The sequence below is a fragment of the Bos mutus genome, chromosome 15 (genome assembly GCF_027580195.1).
Source record: "Bos mutus isolate GX-2022 chromosome 15, NWIPB_WYAK_1.1, whole genome shotgun sequence".
Classification (NCBI taxonomy): domain Eukaryota; kingdom Metazoa; phylum Chordata; class Mammalia; order Artiodactyla; family Bovidae; genus Bos; species Bos mutus.
The window spans coordinates 29229188-29247831 of NC_091631.1; the positions used below are offsets into that span (position 1 = coordinate 29229188).

The 18644-nt window shown below is 39.3% G+C and overlaps 1 protein-coding gene across 7 annotated transcripts in view; it reads left to right on the forward strand.

The window, feature by feature from the left end:
• FAM168A (family with sequence similarity 168 member A) overlaps positions 1 to 18644 on the forward strand; it is a 211290-nt gene that overhangs the window by 105465 nt on the left and 87181 nt on the right. For 3 of the 7 annotated variants that reach the window (XM_070383761.1, XM_070383766.1, XM_070383762.1), the window contains exon 2: positions 2611 to 2729. The exons of the other annotated variants lie outside the window; for them this stretch is intronic. In XM_070383761.1, coding sequence (XP_070239862.1) covers positions 2658 to 2729 — 72 coding nt within the window. In that variant the 5' untranslated portion in view covers positions 2611 to 2657. The remainder of the gene's footprint in view (positions 1 to 2610; positions 2730 to 18644) is intronic. 7 annotated transcript variants of the gene reach the window in all.

The following is an 18644-nucleotide window of genomic DNA, read 5'->3' on the forward strand; positions in this document are numbered from 1 at the left end:
TCAGAGGTCCATGACATGTCATCATTTCCCACTTTCCTGAGGTGAGCGTTTGAAAAGTATTTGATGAGGCAGTCGTGGCATTTCTAAATTTGAGGATTCTTAAGCCATCTCTGGGGATTTGTTCACAAATGATATGGTTTTTAATATATTCCCTTCCCACATACTTTATACTCAAGTCCACAGTTGGCCTATCCTGGGTTCTGATCGTACAGCTATTCCCTGACTTGTCTGTATGACCACTGATAAGTCTCTTTCTCTTAGTTCTTGTATCCATAATAACAATGATGCTGACTGCATAATCTCTTAAGACTCTTGTGGTTCTGATATTTTAGGACTCCGTATATGGGATGCAGATCAGCCTTTTCTTTGACATTCTTCATGTACACAGATCATAATGTATTAAAACATATTTGTACCACGGTGACTACACACATATTGGCTTATTCATCACATGCTTATAAAACAGATCCCATTGATGATCATGCTACTGTTTTTTGAGTATTTTTTTGGTGTCCTATCCTTTTTATGTTTTCTTCTGCCTTCATGTTCTGGCTGCACCTTCTGTCATCCTGTGGAGAAGGCCAGGCCCAGATACCACTGTGTTCCAGCAGTATCAGAAAAGCATACAACAGAGAAACACAACCAGCTTACTTCAATTTAAACTGACCTTCCTGCTAGCTACAGATTATCAACTCCTGCACAAGCAGCCTGTAGGGCTGGAAGGAGGGGACAAGGCAATTTTGTCCTGACTTGGTGGAAAAACCCCAAGCCTTGCCTCTCCTGTCAGTTGCAAGTACATAGCTTGAATTTCCACTCCTGCTTTACTGCAGTATTAAAGATGTTTGGAAGGAGGCCAGAGATGCAAAAGAAGGAGATAGCTATATTTAGAAAAATGTTGTTTAAGATAGCTGTCTTTGGACATGTTTTTCCCTCATTTTTATTAATTTGCTGCATAGTTTTGATTATGAGCAATAGTAAAAAGTATTCCAAACATTTCATAGCAGTTTAAATTTCAGAGCTATTTTTCTCCTTATCTAACACATCTTTATAAACAACCTGGAGATGATGCATACTATGAATAGTTACTTTTTATTGAGTACTTACTATGTGCCTGACACAGTGCTGAGTGCTTTACATGTATTATTTAACTTTTATATCAGCTGTAAAAGTGGTTTTATTACCATCTGAAACAGATGAAGATACTAGGAACCAAAGGGAGTAAGTAAGTAAGGTGCCCATTCCCATAGTTAATATGTGATGGAGTTATGATTTGAATCTAGCCAACAGTGCCTGGCTTCACAACTGCTGGTTCTGTTAACTTCTGAGTCTTACAGACTCTCTAGGAGGTATAGCTGGAGAAGGGCATGGCAACCCACTCCAGTATTCTTGCTTGGAGAATCCTGTGGACAGAGGAGCCTGGTGGGCTACAGTCCATAGGGTCGCACAGAGTGGGACATGACTGAATGTCCCATAACACACAGCATAGCAGGTATACCATTGTATTTTTCTTAGTAGAGAGATTATACCTTGTCAAGAATCACATGGCATATATATGATAAATGTAGGACCTGAAGTTTGATCATTTGATATAAATCTATACCCCTGGTTTTTTTGCTTTTATTTTTAGCTATCTTATATTTATATCTTAAGAAGATGAACCACTTAATGTTCTTTTGGATTAGTCTTTAAATTTATAAATAAATTATTAAAAGGGCTTACTTAAGATGCAAAGAAAAATAAGATGTTCTCAAGGAACTAATAATGGATTGTAAGAAAAAGAAATGCAAAAAATAAGTAATTTTTAAAAGTTAAAAAATTAAAGATAAAAAAATAAAATGAAAAAGATGTGTTAAATAAAGAAAAATTAGGAAAAAAAAAAATATTAAAAAAACACAGGTATAGAATGAGAGGTTCTCTCACTATATATTAAGTGGGGAAAACCTCTAACTTAGTGGTTAGGGCTATGAGTGATTTAAAAAAGGGAAATAAAATTGTGAGGTATGGTTTAATAGGGAGAGGGTTTATTTGGGGGGAGGGTGTTAAGTGTACTATATAATAAACACAAAACTGTCTTAAGTATGAGTAGGAAAAAAATTTTTGGAGCTGTGTTTTGTTTTTGTAGGAACACAACTCTGAAATGTTCATGTGAATAGGAAAAGCAGTGTATTTGAAACTTTCATGAATTTATCATGTAGTATATTTGTGTTTTCAGTGCCTAGCTTACATAAATGTTTATTGAATGAATGAATTTTGGGTCTGACTCTGGAGGTGTAGGGGTGCTGTCATTAGTATTGTAATACAATGTGCTATAAAGGGCTAAAGATGGAATCTTTAATGAATACCTAGTCTAGCTTCTTCTTCTAACTGATGTGAGAAGTGGGATCCAGGGAGTGGAAGTGACTTTTCTGGTAAGTTATAAAGGAGAACTAGAATTCACTGCTCCTGGCAGCACTAACGATTTTCTGGAATAAATTGCCAATATTTTCAGAGATTTCATGAATACAGGTAAAATGTATAGAGTAAATATTGTTGAAAGTATTTTGATTTACTGACTTCTTTACAGATAAAGTTAGGCTATAATGGTTTGTTCTTTTCTTCTTATTTCTGCAGTTGTGTATTCAGTTCAGTCGCTCAGTCATGTCTGACTCTGCGACCCCATGGACTGCAGCACTCCAGGCTTCCCTGTCCATCATCAGCTCCCAGAGCTTGCTGAAACTCATGTCCATCAAGTCAGTGATGCCATCCAGCCATGTCACCCTCTGTTGTCTCCTCTTCCTCCTGCCTTCAATCTTTCCATCAGGGTCTTTTCCAATGAGTCTCCTGCATTGTAGGCAGATTGTTTACCAACTGAGCTATCAGGGAAGCCCGTAGTTCTAGATTAGACAGGTTCAGTAGGTTGAACCTAACTTTTGATCATAGTTCTCCTGCGGTGCACATACAGCAAAGCTTTCCCCCTCAAAGGCCAGGTTGGAAGCAGTGGCCTTCATTTCTTATGTATAATTTATCTCTCCTCCCTGGTGTTTGAGTCTTGTTGGTCTTGATAAATGCCTGTTTTCTATACACAGCATGCAGTTAACATGGAGTCCTGGTGTGGCGCTGCTTAGGAAGCGGTGGATGAGAGCACATGTGAGAGGGGGCAGTTAAAGGCAGCTTGTGCCTTTAACTCCTTTGGTTGATTAAGCTAGAGAGCTTGTCTGATCATAATGAGTCTGTAAATCTCAGTGCCAGAATGGGAAACTGATGTAGAAAGGATTCATTGGTCTTGTTTCACCACAGAAAGGAATGGAGGTCAAAAGGGTTCAGACGTGGAGGAGAAATTGGAGTCAATAGTCCCAGATTTGACTCTGGGCTCAGTCATTTATAAGCCATGTGACCTTGGACAGGTTCCTTAGTCTGAACCTCAATTTTCCCATCTATAACATGGTGTTAATAATACCAAGTATCTCAGAAAATTCAGTGCTTCCCCAGATATCTGTGAGACTTGTTCCTCTCCTCCTTTTTCAGACCTTTCCTCAAATATCACCTTCGTGTGAAGCTTTCCCTAATTATCCTCTTAAATATAATCCCTATCCTGACACTCCTTGTTCCCTTACCCTGTGTTTTTTTTGTCATATCACTAAATGGCTTTTTATTTTTTTGCTATTTGTTGATTGTCTTGCTCCCACTCATAACAATAACAAAATACAGCAATAATAGTAACAGCTAATTCTTATATATAGGGCACTGTTCTAAGCACTTTACATATATGTTAACTACTTTAATCTTTATAGAAAGCCTATTAGGCAGTACTATTGTTATCCCCATTTTATAGATTAAAAACTGAGGCATGGAGAAGTTAAGTAATTTTCAGGGAACACATAGGTGGTTAGCAGTGGAGTCAGAATCTGAACCTAAGCTCTCTGGCTCCAGAGTTCTTGCTTTTAACCACTGTCCTACACTGCCTAACTGGAACATAAGATTCTTGAGGACAGGGATGTTTGTCTTCTTATTTACTGTTGCTTCCCCAGTACCTAGAATAGTACCTGGCACATAGTAAGCAAGAATATTTGTAGAAAGAATGGATACATGATGATAACATGTGAGGGGAAAAGGGGTAAATGGCATTGTTGTGAGTTTCATCCTTGGCCCATCTGTATCTTCTGGGGTCCTAGCTATTGCTGTAGTCGTGTGCTGTTCAGCACAGTAGCCAGTAGCACATGGCAGGTGCTCAGTAGCACATGTGACTGACAGCTTCTATATTGAACAGCACAGATGTAGAACATTTCTGTCACCGTAAAAAGTTCTGTTTGGACCAGCCAGAGGGGGTAAGTAAGGTGAGGCCTGAGGAGGAGCAAGTGGTGAGCAAGTGGAGAGATAAAGAGGGATGGTCTCGTGGAGGGCTTTGGATGCTAACATAAAGTTTGGACTTTATTTTGAAGCCAGTGGTTCCTGAATTTGCCATAAGTGTACAGTGCAATAGTGTTAACTATATGTACCTTGTTGTTCAGCAGATCTTTAGAACGTTCCTCTTGTAAAACTGAAACTGTATCCCTAAGGGATAGTCTACAAATAGTCTACAACAACAGCTCCCCATCCTTCAACAGCCCCTGGCAACCACCATTCCTTCTGTTTCTGAGTTTGTCTGCTTTAGATACCTCATGTAAGTGTTGTCATGTAGTATTTATTTGCCTTTTTGTGACTGGTTTATTTCACTTAGCATAATGTCCTCATTATGGAGAAGGAAATGGTAACCCACTCCAGTGTTCTTGCCTGGAGAATCCCAGGGATGGGGGAGCCTGGTGGGCTGCTGTCTATGGGGTCGCACAGAGTCAGACACGACTGAAGCGACTTAGCAGCAGCAATGTCCTCAAGGTTTATTCACAGCGTAGCATATAACAGGGTTTTCTTCTTTGCTAAGGCTTAATATTATAATATTGTATATATACACCAGTTTTCTTTATCTGTTCATCTGTCAGTGGACATTTAAGTTTCTTCCACCTCTTTGTTATTGTGAGTAATGCTGCAGTGAACATGGGTGTGCACATATCTCTTAAAGATCCTGTTTTCAATTCGTTTGGAGCTAGACTCTGAAGTGGGATTGCTGGGTCATATAGTAATTATATTTTTAAATTTTTGAGGCACCTCCATACCATTATTTCAATAGTGGCTGCACTATTTTACATTCCCACAAATAGTCTACAAGGGTTCCAGTTTCTCTGCATCCTTGCCAGTGCTTGCTATTTTTTTTTTTTTTAATGGTGGCTATCCTCACAGATTTGAGGTGGTATCTGATTTGTATTTCCCTGATGATTAGTGATCTTTTCACGTGTGTTGCCCATTTGTATATCTCCTTTGGAGAAATGTCTATTCGTGTTGTTAAATAGAGTTATTTGTAAAACTCTGTTGTAAATAAGAACCCCGGGTAATTCTGAAGGAGAGTGGTGGTGAGTGGGTCAGCAACTGTGATGGAGAGTGAGGAGGCTTGGATCACTCAAGCTGCATTATTCTTGACTGGGTTATTCTTGGCAACACACACAGTCTCCAGTTTGATTCTTTTGTGATGTCTATACCATTAAGTTTCAAATTAGACAGGTTCCCTGGGGAGTCTTCACTGTGTCCTGATATTATCTGTGCTTCCATTTTCTAATTTTTTAGCTTCTTCTATTACAATCTCTTTCCTTTTCATCAAGAGTTCTTTTTCAAGAGTGTTGGTGGTGTTGGGCAAGAATCTAACTTTTCTTTTCTCCCATCCTCCTTTTTTTCCTTTTTACTTCCAGCTTCACCACGGTAAATCGCTTACTGATCCTGTGCGCAGGACTGTAGCCCAGAGCATCCTGAGGCCTTTGCACCTAATAAGGGTGGTTCTGCCAGGTTTTTCTGAACGTTTTTGTCCTGAGACAAAGGATTTGGCCTGGTATTTAGTCTTAACTGTTTGGATGCAGCAGCTCCTGATTCAGTCTTTGACCTCCCATTGCAAGGGCTCACTGGACTTTGAACTAACCAGTAAGCAGAGGAGATCTCTTTTCTTTTGGGTAGAAAAGCGGCCTCACTGTCACTCTTCTGGAGTCTGGAGGCCTGAGGTGCAGTCCTGGATCTGTTACTGACTTGCTGTGTGACTTTGAGCAAGTTACTGGGTCTCTGTTTTCTCTGTTGCAAAATGAAAGGCTTGAATTAAGTGATCTTTGAGATCCTTCCAGTGACATTTGGAATAAGGTATGATTTGCTGGTTGAAAAATAATCCATATGATGGATAAAGATGTGTTACATACATACAATGTAAATATTACTCAGCCATTAAAAAGAATGAAATAATGCTGATTGCAGCAACATGGATGGACCTAGAGATTGTCATACTGAGTGAAGTAAGTCAGACAATCTAAAATGATACAAATGAACTTACTTACAAAACAGAAAGAGACTCACAGACTTGGAGAATGAACTTATGATTGCTTGGGAGAAGAGATAGTTAAGGATTTGGGGATGGACATGTACACACTGCTATATTTGAAATGGATAACCAACAAGGACCAACTGTATAGCACATGGAACTCTGCTCCATGTTATGTGGCAGCCTGGATGGGAGGGGAGTGTGGGGGAGATGAATACATGTATGTATATGATGGTTGAGGTGCTTGCTGTTCATCTGAAACTGTCACAACATTGTTTGTTAATTGGTTATACTCCAGTACAAAATAAAAATATAATCCATGTGAATAATATAAATCAGTGTGAATAATAGAAGTTTCATTTGCAAATGTTAAAAACATGCTACTTTGTTTTTTTGTTTGTTTTAAATATTTATGTTTGGCTGTGTTGGGTCTTAGTTATGGCACGATGTCTTCCCTAGTGCCACGAGGGCTTCTCTCTAGTTCTGACGTGCTGGCTTACTTGCCGCCCCCCTCCCCAACAGCATGTGGAATCTTAGTTCCCTAAGAACCTGCATCCCCTGCATTGGAAGGTGGATTCTTTATTTTTTTCAAGATACTAATAAATGTATTGAATATGAAAACCTAGCTATAAAAAAGCAATTGTGTGTTTAACACATGACAAGTTAATCTAGTGTATATTAGGAAAGCACTGTGACAGTACTAACACAGCAATTGACTTATGCCCCAAACAGCCACCCCACCAGGGTGCTTTTCTGACCCCAAAGCTTCCCAGGGACCACTGGTTCAGGACCACCTGCACCCCGGACATGCTTGCTCCTCTTGTTACCAAATGTCCTGCACAACAGCGCAGCAGGCAGTGTGGGGATCTGCAGACCCTTCTTCCTCTTTCCCAAGTCTACAGGTCTGGCCTGCCACGTGGAAGGCAGATTCTTAACTACTGAACCACCAGGGAAATCCTCCAAAACATGCTACTTTGGAATAGCAAACATTTATATCAATAGGCATTTTATGAAAAACAGACAGATACATACTTGTCCTCCTGCCTAAAAATGTTTGGTAATATCAAAGCAGAGCAGTATCTCCTTCTAAACATCAGTCTTTATCCAAACATTGATATAATATTACATTTTTTATTAAGGGTCATTTTGCTTCCTAATGAACATGTTGGAATTTATTTTCAGAGTAGCCAGTTACTCCATCCGAATGACATGTAGTTGGAAATATTTGTGCAAGAGTTAAGATCAATTTGGAGATCTCAATGGAACTGGAAGGAAAAAATTCCTGCAGTGAACTTTTGAGTTTATCTTGAAGAGCTAAGTAAATGGTGGTCAACCTTATAGTTTGTGATCAACTTTATCTGAAATTAAAAGTCTGGAATGTTTTAAAAACTAGTGTTTTCATGCTATAACTTGGATAAATCTTGAAAACATTATGCTTTAGTGAAATAGAAAATAGAATGGTGGTTGCTGGGGAGTGGAGAAAATGAGTTAATGTCTAATGGGTACAGAGTTTCAGATGAGGAAGATGGAGATGTTCTAGAGATAGATGTTGGTAATTTGCATAACAGTGTAAATGTACTTAATGCTACAAAATTGTATACTTAAAAATACTTAAAATGGCACATTTTATGATATATATTTATCACCACAAACAAAAAATCCCTTCAGTGTTTTAAGTCCAGTGCCTACAAGACTGGTTGCCTAAATTTTGGTCAGCCATCCTTGCATTGTATTACAAATGATGAACCCCTTTTTCCTTAACACTTGCAGTGCTGTAGTACTCTACAGTTTAGGAAATGTCTTCTCTGCTTTCCCTTTGAATATTCAGAATAGTCACAAGAAGTGGGTAGAGAGGAGTAGATACGAGACCCTAAGAGGTTTGTCACTGATAGGTCAGGGACAGAGATAAGAGCCTAGACCATATGGTCTGTCTAGTTCCAGAGCCTCCCCGTCCATCAGTGCAAGGGCTGAAAACTTAAAGTGGGGTGTTTTCAAGAATGGGGCCTTGGCATCTTTGAAGCAAGATAGTTCCTCCAGCAAAGAATTCCTTGATTAGAGCTCAGCGGCAGAGCAGTTGAGTGCTGCACTGCTGACTTGCAAGTGGGGTCTGGTTTGTCTCCAGATCTTCAGCAGACAGAGCATCTTGACGAAGGAGACTGATCACATCACATCATCTCATCAAAGTTTGACTGATTTAATACTACATACTCAACTTTTTTTCCCCTAGAGGGAATTAGTTTTTAAAATATGGGTAATACAATAGGATCAAAAGTAAATAAAGAGATTCATAATGAAGGGGGAAATAAGGGAAACAGAATAAGTGAAACCAGAAGTTCTTGCATAAACTAAGGTTTGGTGTCCTGAGTGTCCTAGTGGCCAGAGCAATGCCTTGTCTAAGGTTCACAGTATCCATCATTCATTCATTTATTCTTTCAACTGATGGTGTATTCCTACTGAGTGTTTTAATAGTCAGAAGGCACACATTGATATCTGGGTGTAATATCTGAAGTGTAATATCTGAAGAAAATATAGATCATCTTAAACAATAGACGACATTTATGGTTTTGCCACAGTAAGCCTGATGGTAGGGTCTGTGTATGGTTTATTTCTGTTTAGTCTATACCTGGCACCAGTAATAGAGTAAATGCTTAATATGAATCTACTGAATAAATAAATGATTTTTTACAAAAAATTATTGGGGTATAGTTGATTTATAATGTTGTGTTACTTTATGGTGTACAGCAAAGTAAATCAGTTATAAATATATATCCATCTATCCATCCATTCTCTTTTAGATATTTTTCTCATATAGGTCATTACAGAGTCTTGGTAGAGTTCCCTGTGCTATACAGTAGGTTCTTATTATCTATTTTATATATAGTAGTGTGTATATGGGGCTTCCTGGGTAGCTCAACTGGTAAAGAATCTGCCTGCAATGTAGGAGACCCTGGTTCAATTCCTGGGTCAGGAATTTCCCCTGGAGAAGGGGTAGGCTACCCACTCCAGTATTCTTGGGCTTCCCTGGTGACAGATGGTAAAGAATCTCCCTGCAATGCAGGAGACCTGGGTTCAATCTCTGGATTGGGAAGATCCCATGGAGGAGGACACTGCAACCCATTCTAGTATTCTTGCCTGGAGAATCCCCACAGACAGAGGGGCCTGGTGGGCTACAGTCCACGGAGTTGCAAAGAGTCAGATACAACTGAGCAACTAAGCACAGCACAGTGTGTGTATGTCAGTCCCAATCTCCCAATTTGTCTCCCTCCTTTCCCCCTTGATAACCATAGATTGTTTTCTATATCTGTAACTCTATTTCTGTTTCATGAGTAAGTTTGTTTATACCATTTTTTTTAGATTCCATGTAATAAGTAATATCATACAATATTTGTCCTTCTCTGTGTCACTTACTTCAGTCAGTATGACAGTCTCTAGATCCATCCATGTTGCTACATAGGATGGTTTTTCATTCTTTTTTATGGCTGAGTAATATTCCATTGTGTGGGCACACACACGTGTATGTGTATATACCACATCTTCTTTTATTTTTTTAATTGAAGGATAATTGCTTTACAGAATTTTGTTGTTTTCTGTCAAGCCTCAACATGAATCAGCCATAGGTATACATATGTCCCCTCCCTCATGAATCTCCCTCCCATCTCCCTCCCCATCCCACCCTTCTAGGTTGATGCAGAGCCCCAACTTCCCATTGACTATCTATTTTACGTATGGTAATGTAAGTTTCCATGTTACTCTCTCCATACATCTCATTCTCTCCTTCCCTCCCTCCATGTCCATAAGTCTGTTCTCTATGTCTGTTTCTCCATTGCTGCCCTCCAAATAAATTCTTCATGTACTACATCTTCTTTATCCATTCTTCTGTCGATGGACAGGAAATGATTGTTGTAGAATGGTTTACATTATAAAGGATATAATGTAAAACTTATACAATGAAATGACTTCATAACAGTCATTTTGATGTTCAGCAAATACTGAATACCTGTGGCATATACTTGGTCCTCTGTTGGGCCTTGTGGGAGATAAAGGCATGAGTAGATTAGAGCTTGGTCCTTAAGGGATATTTTTTAAAAAACCAAGGATACAAAGTACTGTGTGATGACATAGAATGCTTTGAGAGGACAATGAGAACTCAGAGGAGAGTTCATTATAGGCTGTCCAGTTTTCTCATGGGTAAGATGGAGTTAGTAAATAATACCTACTTCATAAGGTAGATGTGAAAATTAAAGAACATGTAAAGCTCCAAGAAAAATTCCTCTCATAGTTAAGCACTTCATAAACATTAGCTAATATAATATTCTGAGAAGATATACTGGAGAAAGGGTGCATGGAGTTAGGTTCTTTAAACCTCCATGCTCCTCTCTACCATAGCACATGGATATCCTTATTTGACTTTTGTTCCCCTTCTTTGCTAGCTCCAGAGTCCTTAAGGGCTTGTACCATAACTTATTCATCTTCATATCCCTAATGCTGGTATATGGGATAATAATGCCCGGTATAAAATAAAGACGTAGTGAAGATTTATTGATGGAAAGAAGGAAGCAAGCAAGCATACTGGGAGCCAAACAGGCCTGCTTCTTTAGCAACTGAGAAAGTTCCAACGACATGCTTTACGGGCACCCATTTCTGCTGTGAATTATATCTGACAGCATATTCTGCCATGCTGTTATTCTGCCTCCACGTTCCTTCATTCCTTACTGCCTTTATACCCCTGCTAGACTACTTCTGCTGAACTCTAAGCAAATGGACATAATGGTCGGTGGGTAGTTAGTTCATAGCAGTCATAGGCCCTCAGATCAATATTTTTAGATTCCCCGTTGTTTATTGGCCATCTCAGCCTCTGCTTGTTCAAAAATGAATGCTATATTTCATTGCTTACCTTAGAAACCTCTTATTTCCCCACATCAAGCGCTGCATACAGAGTTTATAAGATAGTTTCTAAATCCTGTCAGTTATAACTCTATAAAGTATTTCCTATATTCTTTCCTTCTTTTACGTTTCGGCTCTTTCTAGTTCAGACCTTCTGTTTCTCTTCTGCCAGTCCATCGTCTGTCTTCTCATGAAACACTGTTCTAAAACACAGAAGGATTATGTCACTTTGTTACTATAATCCTTCATGGCTCCCTGTTCATCTGCATAACAATTCTTTTTATACTAAGTGGTTGCTGTTCAGTCACTCAGTTGTGACTGAACTCTTTGCGACCCCATGGACTGCAGCACACCAGGCCTCCCTGTCCCTCACCATCTCCCAGAGCTTGCTCAGACTCATGTCCATTGAGCTGATGATGTCATCCAACCATCTCATCCTCTGTCGTCCCTTCTCCTCCTGCCTTCAATCTTTCCCAGCATCAGGGTCTTTTCAAATGAATCAGCTCTTTGCATCAGGTGGCCAGAGTATTGGAGCTTTAGCTTCAGCATCAGTCTTTACAATAAATATTCAGGGTTGATTTTCTTCAGGATGGACTGGTTTTGACCTCCTTGCAGTCCAAGGGACTCTTAAGAGTCTTCTCCAACACCACAGTTCAAAAGCATCAATTCTTCGGTGCTCAGCCTTCTTTATGATTCAATTCTCACATCCATACATGACCACTGGAAAAACCAAAACTTTGCCTAGACGAACCTTTGTTGGCAAAATAATGTCTCTGCTTTTCAATATGCTGTCTAGGTTGGTCATAACTTTCCTTCCAAGGAGTAAGTGTCTTTCAATTTCATGGCTGCGATCACCATTGGCAGTGATTTTCGAGCCCAAAAAAATAAAGTCAGCCATTCTTTCCACTGTTTCCACATCTATTTGCCATGAAGTGATGGGACCAGATGCCATGATTTTAGTTTCCTGAATGTTGAGTTTTAAGCCAGCTTTTTCACTCTCCTCTTTCAATTTCATCACTCTTTAGTTCCTCTTCGCTTTCTGCCATAAGGGTGGTGTCATCTGCATTGTCATCTGCATATCTGAGGTTATTGATATTTCTCCTGGCAATCTTGATTCCAGCTTGTGCTTCATCCGGCCCAGCATTTCTCATGATGTACTCTGCATATAAGTTAAATAAGCACGGTGACAATATATAGCCTTGACGTGCTCCTTTCCCAATTTGGAACCAGTCTGTTCCATGTCCGGTTCTAACTGTCGCTTCTTGACTTGCATACAGGTTTCTCAGGAGACGGGTAAGATGGGCTGGTATTCCCATCTCTTTAAGAATTTTCCACAGTTTTTTGATAGCTTCCATTTTATAGATGAAGAGGTAATTGCCTTCTTGTAGCAGGTAACCTCACTCCCCAGGTGGTGCTAGTGGTAAAGAACCCTCCTGACAAAGCAGGTAGACATAAGAGATGAGGAGTTCATTCTTTGGGGCAGAAAGATCCCCTGGGAGAAGGAAATGGCAAACCACCCCAGTATTCTTGCCTGGAGAATCCCATGGACAGAAGAGCCTGGTACAGTCCATGGGGTCTCAAAGAGTTGGACACAACTAAAGCTCTTGAGAAATCTGTATGCAGGTCAGGAAGCAACAGTTAGAACTGGACATGGAGCAACAGACTGGTTCCAAATAGGAAAAGGAGTACGTCAAGGCTGTATATTGTCACCCTGCTTATTTAGCTTATATGCAGAGTAAACTCTGAGAAATGCTAGGCTGGAGGAAGCACAAGCTGAAATCAGGATTGCTGGGAGAAATATCAGTAACCTCAGATATGCAGATGACACCACCCTTATGGCAGAAAGTGAAGAAGAATTAAAGAGCCTCTTGATAGAAGTGAAAGAGGAGAGTAAAAAAGTTGGCTTAAAGCTCAACATTCAGGAAACTTAAGATCATGGCATCCGGTCCCATCACTTCATGGGAAATAGATGGGGAAACAGTGGCTGACTTTATTTTTCTGGGCTCCAAAATTACTGCAGATGGTGATTGCAACTATGAAATTAAAAGATACTTACTCCTTGGAAGGAAAGTTATGACCAACCTAGATAGCATATTAAAAAGCACAGATATTACTTTGCCAACAAAGGTCTGTCTAGTCAAGGCTGTGGTTTTTCCAGTGGTCATGTATGGATGTGAGAGTTGGACTATAAAGAAAGCTGAACACAGAAGAATTGATGCTTTTGAACTGTGGTGTTGAAGAAGACTCTTGAGAATCCCTTGGACTGCAAGGAGATCCAGCCAGTCCATCCTAAAGGAGATCAGTTCTGGGTGTTCATTGGAAGGACTGATGTTGAAGCTGAAATTCCAATACTTTGGCCACCTGATGCAAAGAGCTGACTCATTGGAAAAGACCCTGATGCTGGGAAAGATTGAGGGCAGAAAGAGAAGGGGATGACAGAGGATGAGATGGTTGGATGGCATCACCGACTCGATGAACATGGGTTTTGGTAGACTCTGGGAGTTTGTGATGGACAGGGAGGCCTGGCATGCTGCGGTTCATGGGGTCACAAAGAGTCGGACACGACTGAGCGACTGAACTGAACTGAATGTGATATTAAATTGTTGAATTCCAATAAAAGCTTTCTTTTAACTTACCCACTAGTTAATTCATTCATCTAGTTGAAAACCTTTACTGAGCACCCTGCTTTATACCAAGCCCTTTACTGGAAATTCAGTAGTGAATAAAACAGATATGGTCCCTCAACCTTATGTTGCTTAAAATGTAGCAGGAAGAAAAGAATTGGGTAGACAGATTTCAGCCACAAGTATTTATAACAAAGAAGTTTCAGAGAGTCCAGGGATCATAAAATGGCCTGTAGACATGACCAATCTGGCTTTCTGAGATTTTTTTTTTTTTTTTGGACTGCACCACACAGCTTGTGGGATCTCAGTTCCCTTACAATTGATCTTGTACCCTCGGTGGTAAAAGCATGCAGTCCTAACCACTGGACCACCAGAGAATTCTCTGAGATCCTTCATAAGAGCCGAGAGGACACAATTGAGAAATGGGGACAGGATGAGAATATTCCTGCCATGTTTTCCCTGCAATTCTATGTTACAGCTTTTCAGAACTATACAGTGTTCTCTGAATGTGCCTTGCTCTCTCATTGTATAATTTCGCAAATGACCTTTCCTTCTCCTCCCTCTGTAGAATTCCTGGCATCCTTCAAAACATAGATCAAATAGCATTCTTTTGAAATCTTATATATCTCTCTCCTTAAATAAGATAAGGTTCAGCTACATATAATAAATCTAAAATAACAATAGTTTAAAAACATAGGGTTTTATTTTCTCGTGTAAAACAGTAAAAAGGTAGTCCAGGGCTGAAATGATCAAGGATGCAGGCTTCTTCTGTCATCCTTGGTTTGAGACTTCTATTCTCAAGGTCACTTCACAGAAAAGGTTGATGAGCTCCAGTCATCATGTCTTAATTCCAGATAGCAGGTATGAGGAAGAGGAGAAGGAAAGACACCTCCCCCAGCTAACAGTGATCCCTTTAAGCAGGCTTTAAGAGTAAGTCCTATACAATATATTTCAGTTATATCTCATTGAGCAGAGCTAATCACATAGCCTCACTTAACTACAGGAGAGACTGGGGAATAGACTCGTTTAACTGAGCATATTGCCATCTAGTGGCAATCAGAACATCTCTCCCACCCACCCCCCATCCTTTAGTAAGTTGTTGTTTCTTTAAATTCTAGCATTCCGTATAACAGTACAATTTTGCTATCGTTAGTTTTTGTGTTTTTCTCTGTCATACAAACACCTCAGGGACAGAAATTATGTCCTGTTATCTCTGACTTAGTAACACTTTGCTCAGAGCTTGTCACGAGATTTCAGTTCATGTGTATAAATGAGGATATTGCATTAAATGACTTAATTCCTTTTAGTGCATTAAAAATTTCTATATTTTTTCCTTGATGATTCAAGAATCACAAATTTGTGTTATTTTAATAGCTTTATTGAGGTATAACATATATGATAAAATTCACCCATTTTAAGTATACTATTCAATGCTGTTTAGTAAATTTACTGAGTTGTGCAACTATCACCAAAATCCAGTTTAAACCATTTTTAATTACCCCAAAGAGATCTCTTGCTCTCATTTGCTGTCAACCTCCATTTCTGCTCCAGGTCCTAGGTGAACAAATATCTACCTGCCCCATGATTTGCCTTTTCTGAACATTTCGTATAAATAGAATCACATAATATGCTGTCTTTTGTTCTGGCTTCTTTCAGTTAGCACAATATTTTTGAGGTTAATGAATGCTATGATATGTATCAGTAGTTCTTTTTTATTGTTGATATTGTTATTAATAAACTTTGAAAGTTATTTTCTGAGTGGTTGTTTTCAGGATTAAATATATATTGTTATTACACATTACATATTATAACATATATATTACAGTCTACTTCATGTGCAAACAGTCTGGGACTTCCTGGTGGTCCAGTGGTTAAGACAGTGCTGCCAATGCAGCGGGCACAGATTTGGTCCCTGATCAGGGAACTAAGATTCTGCATGCCTATGGTGCAGCCAAAAGAAAAAAAAAAAAGAAAATACATATACAATCAATGTACTTCACATTATAAACTAACTTAATTTCAGTAAAATTTAGAAACTTTGTTCCAGTGTAGCTCCATTTTTCCTCTCTTTACTTTGGTCTTGTTTTTCTGTACAGTAAATTTTTGTTTGTCATAGATGCAACAATGTAGTTTTAAAGTTATTGTTTTACATAACTGTCTTTTAAGAGAAAAAGAGAAAAATATTTATGCTATCTTTATTTTTACCTATGTAATAGCCTTTACTGATGCTCTTTTTCTTTTCACGTGGATTTGAATTACCCTGTAGTGCTATTTCCTTTCAACCAGAAGGCTTTATTATATGTCTTTAGGGTTTTTGGAAAGGGAGGTTGCTATCAGTGAATTATCTTAGTTGTTAGTTATTTGGGAATGTCTTTATTTTTGCCTTTAATTTTGAATGATAGTTTTACTGAGGTCACAAATTGTGGTTGGTAAACTTTTTTTCATTCAGTGCATTTGATTTATTATTCCACTGCCTCTGGCCCCCATTGTTTCTAATGAGAAGTGAGCTGTTAACCTTAATCTTATTGTTGTCCCCTTTCATCTCATAAGTTTTTTTCTCTTGCCACTTTCAAAATTTTCTCTTTGGCTTTCAACGGTTTTTACTATGACGTGTGCAAGTGTGTCTCTTTTTGTGTTTAGCCCACTTGGAGTTCACCGTCTTGGGTATAGTGTAATGTTTGTTTTTAAAATCAAATTTGGAAAGCTTTTGGTGATTATATCTTCAGATATTTTTTCTACTCCTTTCTTTCCTCTCTTTAGAAATCCCGTTACTTGTGTGTAACGGTTTGTTCCATAGTTTCCCACAGGTCTCTGACTTTATTTTTCATTTTTTCTTTTTGTTTTTCAGATTGCATTATCTGTATTCATCCATCTTTGAATTTGATGATTCTTTCTTCTGTCAGCTCAGATTTGTTTTGAGTCCTCTTGAATGTTTGATTTCAGAATACAATTTTCATTTGGTTCTTTTTATAGTTTCTGTTTATTGATATTCTCTATTTGATGAGTAATTATCATCATACTTTCATTTAGTTCTTTAAATATGGTTTCCTTTATTTTAAAAAAAAATTTCTAATAGATGCTTTGAAATATTTATCTATTGATTCTAATATCTAAGTCTCCTTGAAGACAATATCTATAGTCTCCTTTTATCCCCACCAGTAAATGGGTCATCCCAGTATCTTTGCATGTTTTATGATTTTTTTGGTTGAAAAACTATGTTGTAGATAATATAATGTAGCGACTCTTGATTCAGATTCTTCCACCACTAAGGAATGGGAGGGCTGTTGCATTTGTTTTTTTAACCCCTCTTTTTTGGTTTCTTTAGTACGTGCTCAGACTGTTGCAGGAAGGGGGACCCCTTCCAGGGCCCGAAACTGGGCTCTTGTCTAACACTCAGAAATGAATTGTCCAAGGAGACACGTGTGCTAACAAAGCAAGAGATTTTATTGGGAAAGGGCACCCGGGTGGAGAGCAGTAGGGTAAGGGAACACAGGAGAACTGCTCTGCCACGTGGCTCGCAGTCTTGGATTTTATGGTGATCGGATTAGTTTCCGGGTGGTCTTTGGCCAATCATTCTAATTCAGAGTCTTTCCTGGTGGTGCACGCATCGCTCAGCCAAGATGGATGCTAGTGAGAGGGATTCTGGGAAGTGGACGGACACGTGGTGTCTCCTTTTGACCTTTCCCAACTCTTCCAGTTGGTGGTGGCTTATTAGTTCGATATTCCTTACCAGAATCTCCTGTCATAAAACAACTCATGTGGAATGGTTACTAAAAGGCCTGACCAGGGTGGGCGGTTTCAGTCAGTGTGCTTCCCCTAACAGCTCCCCCCTGAGAGACTGCATACTTCAAGATACTTCTTGGGAATTGGGGCAAAGGTCTCTTTCTTCTGTAACTTCTTCCTGCTGTGCATGGGCATAGGCCTGCCTAGTGGAGCAGAAGTCTCTATCTGATCTAAGTCAATATATTTTTTGCCTGAAACCAGCATTCACCCTTGTAATAAGAGCAATTTAGTTTGAAACTGTTGGCCCCTCTCAGAGATGAAATAGACAGGGGCCAAACAGGAGACCTAACAGGATGGTCATCTCTGGTCCCCGGAAACAGGAAGCAACATTTGGGGTAAGGGTTGCAGGGTTTGTGACTCTTTTTGATTGGTTGGTGGTGAGGCAACAGAGCTGTGCTCCAGGAATCTTGTGTTCAGTCTGAAGTTACCATCCTCCACCTGGGTGGGGGCTCCAGTTCTGTAGAACTCAGACATTGTTATGCATATTTCTTTTGAGTAGGAACTAGGACCCTGTCTGGAGGCTGTACCAATCTTTGATTGTTTCTCCTGTTTCTGTATCCCCTCCGTTCCCTGATTAGCAATTGTTTAAATCCACCCTTTGGAACTCAGGGAAGGTCAAGGAGGCTGAATGAAGCCTATATCCTACAGACAAGCAATGGAGAACACAGAACAGATCTCTACTCCAGAGCCCCACAGACTCCTGCTCAGTTTTAATTTAGGGAACTGGGCAACTATGACTGTGATAACTTCCTGTCAAAATGGGGCATAGGACTGCCTCAGCTTGGAGAAGAGACACTGAACTGGAAGTATTCCTGAGTTCCAAGTCATAGATCTGAGCCTTGTATGATTAAAATCTCAATCCCTTGATCTGCCATTTTGTTGTAACAGACCCAATTAGGAGTAGCTGGAGGAGGAATAACTGGAATTTTAATCGACAAAATAAATCTCATTTCTTTTTAGAAGAATAGACCTGAAACCCAGTCTGG